The 9,139-nt window shown below is 40.9% G+C and overlaps 1 protein-coding gene across 1 annotated transcript; it reads left to right on the forward strand.

Annotated features, from left to right (window-relative positions):
- Positions 1–65: 65 nt before the first annotated feature.
- On the forward strand, positions 66–8,973 carry RTCA (RNA 3'-terminal phosphate cyclase). Its single transcript, XM_074832608.1, has 11 exons — positions 66–593; positions 716–816; positions 1,738–1,881; positions 3,327–3,450; positions 3,946–4,004; positions 4,448–4,589; positions 5,680–5,804; positions 5,941–5,999; positions 6,637–6,731; positions 7,895–7,999; positions 8,346–8,973. The coding sequence occupies exons 1-11, from the start codon at positions 549–551 to the stop codon at positions 8,442–8,444; spliced, it is 1,098 nt and encodes a 365-aa protein (XP_074688709.1). The 5' UTR covers positions 66–548; the 3' UTR covers positions 8,445–8,973.
- Positions 8,974–9,139: the final 166 nt, after the last annotated feature.

Raw genomic sequence — 9,139 nt, forward strand, 5'->3', positions numbered from 1 at the left:
GGGAGTCCGGCCGCTCTCCTCCGGCTGGCGGCGGCAGCACAGGGCGTCGCGGGGCTGATGCCCCAGCCTGCGGGGTGCCGCGTCTGTCACCGCTGCGGCCTACCGTGTCCCGTGGCCATGGCCTCGGGACCGGGCAAAGGCATGGCCTTCTCCGGGACGCCGAGCCGCCGCTGCTCTGCCCTGTGCCGGGACGTGCTCGTTAACGCGGGCAGAAGGAGGCTCTCCCCGCCCGCTACGCGGCTGCCCGGGCGCTGGGACCCGGCGGCTGCTCCTCAGGCAGCGGAGCCGCCTCTGCCAGCCTACGGCGGGAGGGCGGGGAGGTGGCTCCGCTCTGCGCCTGCTCCAGCGCCGCCGCCCGGCCCAGGCACCGGCACCGGCGAGCTGGGGCGCCGCCGCTCCCGGAGCGCATCTTGGGCGCGCACCCGTCGGCAGGCCTGCGCGGCCCCGGGGGGCTGCTTCGCCGGGGGCTCTCCGTCTGCAGGGCCCCGCCGGGATCCCATCAGCGCGGCAGGGGCCTCTGCGAGAGACGGCTCCGCTCGCCGCCGGTCATGGACGGGGACAGGGTGGAGATAGACGGCGGGATCATGGAGGGGGTGAGCACCGGCGGGCAGCCTGGCCTCGCCTCGCCCCGGGCAGCGGTGGCGGGCGGGCCGGTAGCGGCCGGCGGGGTGGGAAGTGCCGTGGCGGCCGACCAGCGCCGTTTCTCCCGTTGCAGGGCGGGCAGATCTTGCGAGTGTCCACGGCCCTGAGCTGCCTGCTGGGCCTGCCGCTGCGGGTGCACCGGATCCGCGCCGGGAGGAGCCAGCCCGGCCTCAGGTACGGCCCTTACCGCGGCCTCGCGTCGGCTCGCCCGGGGCCTGTCCCGGGGCCTGTCCCGGGGCGCGGCGGGGCCGGGCGCGCTCAGCGGGGGCGCGGTGCGGCGTGGGCGAGGCCGGGCCGGGGGCGCAGCCCTGCGAACGCCTCGGCTGGCTTTGGTCTGAAATACTTCCAAGAGCAAACCCCGTGTTTCCGTCGCTTTAAGAGGGCCTTTGTGTCAGAAAGTCCCGCCTGTGCTCGCCTCCCGGAGGGGCTGAGCGCGGCGGAGAGCTCGGAGATGAGGCGGGCCCGCTCCCCTCGGGCAGGTGAGGGCGCGGCCCCTGTCAGGCACCGCGGACTTAGGGAGCATCTCCAGAAACCTTTCGAAGGTGCGAAGCAGACTGCACGGTATGAAACGTGAAATACGGTGGAGGTCACATAATGTCTCAGCAAAACGCGGTTCACCGAGCGTACAGTGTTAAGAACAGTTCATTTCTTTCCTATTTAAATTACTCAAACAAATGGAAACGCCAGCACAGCAGGACAGATACGTAGCACAACTGTGAGCTCTCTTGTGGCTCTGGCGACCAGTTACTGGCTTGGCTCCAGTTCACCATCGCCATCATTATCCCATTGAATTTTTGTCCAAGCGTCTATTGCATTAGGACAAGCGACTGCTCCTGCATCTCATCTGTCTGTTTGGACCCATTCCAATGGAAAGCAGACCAGAATCCTGCAAATTCCAGGATGGCCTGAATGCTGCCTCTTTGGCTCCTGTGAACTCAGGAGAAGTACTGTAGGAACCAGATCAAATTTCTGATCCTTGTTTGATCTGAAATTTGCAATTGAGTATTTATTAGTTTGTGTTCAGTAGTTCTTTTAATGTAATATGAGTACATAGTCTATTTGCATGTATCTTTAACTTGGTATTGTCACTCCAAGGCCTCAGCATCTGTCTGGATTGGAGATCATTCGAGATCTGTGTGAGGGGAAGCTGGAAGGTGGAGAAATTGGCTCAACAGAAATAACCTTCACTCCTGGGAAGATCAAAGGCGGAACCCACATAGCAGATACAAAAACAGCAGGGTATGTCTTTGTACACGGATAATGACTGACCAGTAACTGCTCTTAGCTGCTTTTGGTAACTTTAAAATTATCACAGACGAGCAGGGAAAAAAATATTAATGCATGTGTAATGAGCCAAAATCTGTGCTGCCTGAGCTGGATATATGTGACCAAAGAACCTTTAGTGTAGTCAGGATACATATGAATAAAGTACATGCAAGTGTAATACTTTTTAAATTATAATTGATATATAAGTTGAACACTTCATTAACATTAAGCGAAAAATAGCTGCCCATGTATTTAAAACTATCTGTTATTTTCTTACATTAGTACATTACCTATCAGGTCAAATGCATCAAATTAGATAAGTATCTCAAATCCCTGACATCTGAAATAATCCTCATCATATAATAAAGTAAATTTTAAGATTTTACTTGCACATGTAATGGTACAAGATGGGATACTAGTCTTTTGGAACTGGGAGCATATTCTATCCATGGTTCTTTGTGCCTGTCTTTCTTCTATCCTATATTTCTGTGTTGGGTCCTTTGTTCTCGGAATCTGTTGCAAAACCGAGTAAATAGGTTTAGCTGTGGAAGGCTGGTATGAACGGTTTGGAAGCATAGCCAGGTTAGGCATAAGTTAAAGTTTCCTTTAAGTTAAGAGAAATATTTTCCTGAGCTGCAATAGTATAAACAACCAAGCTGATGCCTTTTACTTAACACAGAAAGGTTTGAGTAAGCAACAGTGCAGCAGAATTAATAATTAAGCACAAGAAAAAGAAAAAAAAAAACCGAGACAGTATGGTTCACAAACATTTGGAAGTTATTTAAGAAAACAAAACCATGTTTTCTTCGGTTCAGTGGTGATTACTGTTTTCACAATTCAAAATTATGTTTGAAACCCCTGTGAGATAACTTCTGTTTTGCTGAACAGACTTACTTTTGGAAATTTTATTTTGCAAGTTTTTTATTATCTATGAAATGTGGAGAGATTCAATGATAGGGGAATCTTGTATCTAAAAGCATATTTTGTATGCCCCCGAGTTTTCTTGTGTAGGATGCTGACCAGCTTCTAAGCGCTTTTGTAGTTTTTCTAAATATTTTGTTATTAAGTAAGTATTAAAATATTAAAATTGCTGCCTAAGCCTTTTCTGCTTTTATCATCTGCTAGCGAAACCTAGAGTTTTCCCAGTCCCATCGCTATACTAAGTAAGCTACATTACTTTTATTTCAAACAGGAACATTATAGAAGCAATTATTGTGAAACAAAAACCTTCATATTTAGGCTTGCTGAAGACATGAAGTTTTAAATTAGTATTTTTTAAGACTAATAAGGTTACTTTATAGATAATGTTAAAAATCAAATACTTGCGTAAATGCTCTGGAAAGACATTTGCCTTTGATATGTAATGATTCTATGGATTATGACTGCATGACATTTGGGTATCTTGTACTTGCTTTTAGGAGTGTGTGTCTACTGATGCAGGTAGCAATGCCCTGTGTGCTGTTTGCTGCTTCCCCATCAGAACTTCATTTAAAAGGTGGGACTAATGCTGAGATGGCTCCTCAGATAGACTACACAGTCATGGTAGGGAAAAATTTCTTTGGCTTGGTGCATCTTTCATGCATATATGTACAATGTAACTACTGTACTTCTGTTGCTTTTACTGCAAGTTCATTTGTAATTACAGAATTAGGCATGGGAATATAACACTAATAGTGTACCGTATGTAGAGAGCAACCAGTGTTTCATGGAATTCCCTGAAACAGCAACTAGTCTGTTTGCTTTTAGTTACTAAAGAAAATTTCACTTAAAATATATTCTTTACTCTAGAAGTGCTGTGAATTGTTAAGAATTTCTCTTCCTCTTCCCATAAGAAGATCCTTTTACACAAAGTGTCATTCAGAATGAAGTATGAGGAATGTCAAATAAGCTGTATGGATGACACTGGCTCTTGTTTTTTTTATAATGTAACTGCAATGTTTGTGTTGAACCTTTTTTTTTTAAGATTGCATAAAACAGTGGGAAATTATAAATGCAAAATAGATTCACTCTGTGGTTTGATATATGCTTGTTTTCCAGGTTTTCAAGCCAATAGTTGAAAAGTTCAATTTCACATTTAATTGTGACATAAAAAAGAGGTGAGTTATGGAGACATGTGGCAGAGGCAGGCCTTACTGAACCAGTGTGTGAGCACAGAGGCATGTGCACAAGGTGCCCTCAGTCAAGCTGAGGGATGAATTTATAATACATGAACTAACCTGCATTAGTTGGCATATGATGAATGTGATAGGGTTCTTTGCTGTCTTTTTTTTATATATTGCTGAGTCTTCAGCTGCTGTTTAATGTTTCCCATGGGTTATGGTGGTGTTAATATAGTTAATAATATGTGTGTTATGAGGTAATACTGTTAGAGAACCTAATTCTACTATAAAGATTTCTAAGTCACACATCAAGAAAATGTATATGTACAGTAACAGAGAACATAAAAATATATAATAAAATATATGAAGAGCCTTCTGGCTCTTTTTTTGGTTTCCTTGTGATCTCTATTCAATTATATCTGATTACCATTTCTAAATAGGGGCTACTACCCTCAGGGAGGTGGTGAAGTTGTAGTCCAGATGTCACCAGTCAAAGTGTTGAGCCCAATAAACTTAACAGAACGAGGCACGGTGACAAAGATATATGGAAGAGCATTTGTTGCTGGAGCGCTGCCTATAAAAGTAAGTGCTGATAATAGCTCTGGTAGTATCCAACTTCATATATCTTCGTAAAATTGCATGTAATCTGCTTAACATACCTCTAATGTTCCTGTATTCTGCGGTATTTCACATACAAACTAAGTAGCCTTATTAAATGGTTTCCATTATTCAGGCTGTAGAATAGAATTATTCCTAAAATCCACTACATTGCCAAAAACAGGAGATGAGAACGGTATCCTTAATAATCAGATATAAGATACCCCTCTATATATGCTAAAGACTTTTGAACAGTCATATGCATAGATTTATGGGTAAACTATGGTGCATTGTAATAGGCAGAGGTCAGACTACATCAAATTCTTCAACCATTCCTAAGGGTATTAGACAGAACAAGTTAAGGATAGGTTTAGTCAAAGAGAAAACGGAGAGAAATTTGCTCCTTTGTACCCCCTTCTTTCTATTATTCCTATCCTGTCTGAGTTTACAGGCACTGAGTGGTGGGATCTCCTTAACACTCCTTCACACACAGGCTAGGAATTAGTAGAGGAAGGAAGAGGAGAAACCAATTTACTTTTTGAAGAGCTGTGGACTGCTGGTTTTGGTCTTAAAATCTCCAAACCTATGAATATTGGCTATGATTGGATCACAAGGATGGGATAAGCTTCATCTGCCCCCACCTGCCTGTGATTTAAAACTGTTATTTTATATATTGTATCTTATACAGTATATCCTGTACATAACAATTGTGGGGTGTTGGGTTATGGTGTTTGGGTTTTTGTACCATCTAATGTCTTGAGATAATCAAGACTAAATTCCAGTCTTTCTCCCTACAAATGGAGAAAAGTTCTTGAATTCCTCTTGATATTGAAACTTCTACATACATCACTGTAATTGTCATTTGTTCAGTATTTAATATTACCTTAATTTTGTGGGAACATTCTCAGAAAAGATGATGTTTGGTGCTTGCTTTTCGGGGTTTTATAACATTCCTTTGTTTTTCTTGTTAATCAAGTAGACCCTTTATTCAGGGATTCACTGTAATAATTAGACTTACGAGGAAAAAGTATTACTATAGTTACATAAATTAATTAATGTTTTTACCTCTTGTTAGCTGGCAAAAGACATGGCAGCAGCAGCAGTGAGATGCATCAGAAAAGAAATCAGAGATCTTTACATAAACATTCAGCCTGTTCGAGAACCTGATGATCAAGCCTTTGGGACTGGAAGTGGAATAATGTAAGATGAGCCCAAACCCTCTATTGATACCTGCAACCTTGCTAGTTGATTAGCTAGATCTTGATTACATACCTGGTAAATAACGTGTAATGTGAGTAATTTTGTTCTTAATATTGATTCTGGTTTTTCTGCTTAGCATTGTTGCAGAGACTTCAACGGGTTGTTTGTTAGCTGGGTCATCTCTTGGCAAGAGAGGTAAGAGTTCCATAAAGTATACCCCTTTCAGATTTAACTTAATGTACTATTAACATATAGGAATCTGAAATACAATCTATTCAAAGATCTGACACTTCGAGTGTTGCATTTTTAAATGAATGTTGTTTAGTAATAAAGGACAGTGGGAATGAGCAGATTTTTAAACATAGTAAATGGAATCTTGCACTTTGTACTAAGCTGCTTCTGTATAGTGACAAAAATTACAAAATCATTAAACTTACCTTTTATCAGAATGGATTGTTAAGGATCACTGAGTTGAAAATGCTTCTGGACTTTAAGAACATACAGTCTTTGTGGTTTACCTGTGAAGTTTTGTTCAACAGTGAATCTAGATGTGTATCTAGATTAAAACGAATAGAAGTGATTTTGGTTTTAAATGGTTTGAATAAAATGTTTCTTTGACTAAGTGGGGCTACTTACTTTCCACTGCTTAGGAAGTATGAACTATATGTCATCATAAGATGGGAGGAGTTTTTCAAGCAGACCTTTGAGGCAAAAGCATGGAAATACAGCTTAAAATGTTGATCATTTCTTGATTTATTTATTTTTCCTTCTGTATTTTTAAAATGATAAATAATAATTGGCAGCATCATAACCTCCTGGATTTCTCTGTTAGGAAAGAATTCTGACAAGGTTGGCATTGAAGCAGCTGAGATACTGCTTAGGAATCTTAAACATGGTGGAACTGTGGATGATTCTCTGCAAGACCAAGTAAGGCTCCTGTATGTGTTTACATGAAGCTGAAGTAGCAAGAATGTGCATGTATGTATTACTTGTAAAGAAAACAAATCTGAACAGGGAAAGAATGAGATGTAGATTTCAAGGTTAGTCTGTATCTCCACAGGTAGGTGTGACTTTACATAATTATTTGATAATTAGAAATTTCAGGAGATTTCTGGGTGTGGTCACAACATCACTAGGATTAGCAAATTACATACAGTTCTTAGGAACCACAGATGCTTCCAGCTTTGCACCAACACCCTTAAATTTTCACTTGCTGTAAATCTTAGTAAGTATGGAAGAAAGAGGTAGGAATTTGCTTCTATTTGACACTCCATATAGTGAAGTAAAAATAGCTCCCTGGTTACATATTAAGAATGATACTAAGTGAAGCTATTAGAGAACAGAGTATCTCCTGTTTGTCTTGCTCACCTAATTTCCTTTGAAAATTAAGACCCTCCGCTATCTTATTTTCAATAACACAGCCTGACAAGGATCTTGGGCTGTTCTAGATAGGTTGACATTACCCCTTAGCTGTAAGCACCTGGCCACACATTACTCTTATGTAGTATAATAGGAAGTATTTAGGTCTTGAACTCACCCTGTTTTTTCCAAAGCGTGCACAGTTCAACTGGTGGAAACGTGCCACAGGAGATTCAGTGTGTATGGGAACTGCTCAGAGTTATATCACACTTTACAGAGTACTTGTCATGGTGGCATTTGTAAATCAAATCAGATTTTTTAAAATATATCTGTCTGGCAAAAATATGATCAGAAAGTGCTAGAATTTAAAAACCTCATCCTGAGTTTTTCTCTCCATAAGGTAATCTACCAATCTGCAGTCTGACATGACTTTGGGGAATTTCAGGGCAGGAGGATGGGGGAGAGCAAATTTAAATATAGTGACAGGAATTCAGTGGCAAACTCTACTGTGGAAAAGTAGCAGCCCTTCTGTAATAGGCATTACAGTAGTAATTTCCAAGCTTCTTGAGCCTTAATGCTCAGCACCGTGAACTTTCATGAAACTTGGCAGACCACATTTTTATATCTACATTTGGCATGTTTTTCCTTCTCTTTTAATAAATAAGGTTCTAGGATTTGAAGAGTTACTTAATAATTTTTCTTTATTCTAAAATACTTGCCCTCCCTTTCAGCTGATCATTTTTATGGCACTAGCAAAGGGCGTGTCTAGAGTGAAAAGTGGACCGATTACACTTCATACGCAAACGGCTATACACTTTGCAGAGCAGCTAACAAAGGTGAGTCCAAAAGTTTTATGTATCGGTTGTCATCCAGTACTAGGCAATATACAGTTTAGCAGACATTGTGAATTGAACTTGATCACAGAGGACAAGCATTGATAAAATAATTGCTACAATATTATATGGGAATTTACCTCTAGAAAGTGAACATACTTTAGAGTTAAATACCTTTAGAATGGTTAGATACATTTGCCACCTTTATTTAAATGTTTTTTAATGAAATCAGCCAAAGCTGTAATATACATAAACACATGGAAATATGATTTTTTGACATCAGATACTGAATATTTAAACTTACAAATGTTATAACTTAATTAGTGATATATTTCTGATCCTGTTTTAGGCCAAATTTACTGTGACAAAATTGGAAGAGGAAGCTCCCAGTAAAGATACCTACATCATTGAGTGCCAAGGAATGGGGATGATAAACCCAAACTTATAGGGTTCAAAAAAACCCCAAAAGGCAGAAAGCTGACAAAAGCAAAAGTCAACATACCTCAGTGATGTATTGCACTACATTTCAATGGATGTATAATATACATGTGAACAGGAGGAGCCTTCTGTCACATCTGAGTGATTTAACTTCAAGGATGATGTCGAGGTTTTCCTTGGTGTGCTGAGAAACTGTGGTGTGAAAAATGGAAACTTTACTACTTTTTTTTTTTTTTTTTTTTTTACTGTTAGCAGCAAACAGGACAGCAAATAGAATACATTGTATGTATTTGAGAGCTTCAATTAGAAGCTTTGAAAATTCGTATTTACCAAAGCAGAAGACTTAACTATTTCAGTTTTGAAAAAATACTGATACATTCTTTCCCCTTTAAAAAAATGCAAGTTTTATTCTTTGGGAACCTTTATGTTATGAGGTATACGGAATGAAGTGCACCATCAAATCTGTATTGCTGTTCTTCCTTAACCATTTTGCTTAAATTGTGCGTGAGGAAATAATAAAGCAATATCACCATATGAAAGCCTGGTATTTATAGTTGCTGTTATCTCAGCAGGTTGTGTTAATGAGAGATGGATACAAAGTAATTTTTTCCGAAGCGTTTCTTTCCCTACAGAAAGAACACTCAATGCATAAAATAATCTTTTAAATCTCTTTTTATCTATTTTAAAAAACCTTCTCTCAGGCAA

This window comes from Strix aluco, chromosome 8 (genome assembly GCF_031877795.1).
Source record: "Strix aluco isolate bStrAlu1 chromosome 8, bStrAlu1.hap1, whole genome shotgun sequence".
In the NCBI taxonomy this organism is placed as follows: Eukaryota; Metazoa; Chordata; class Aves; order Strigiformes; family Strigidae; genus Strix; species Strix aluco.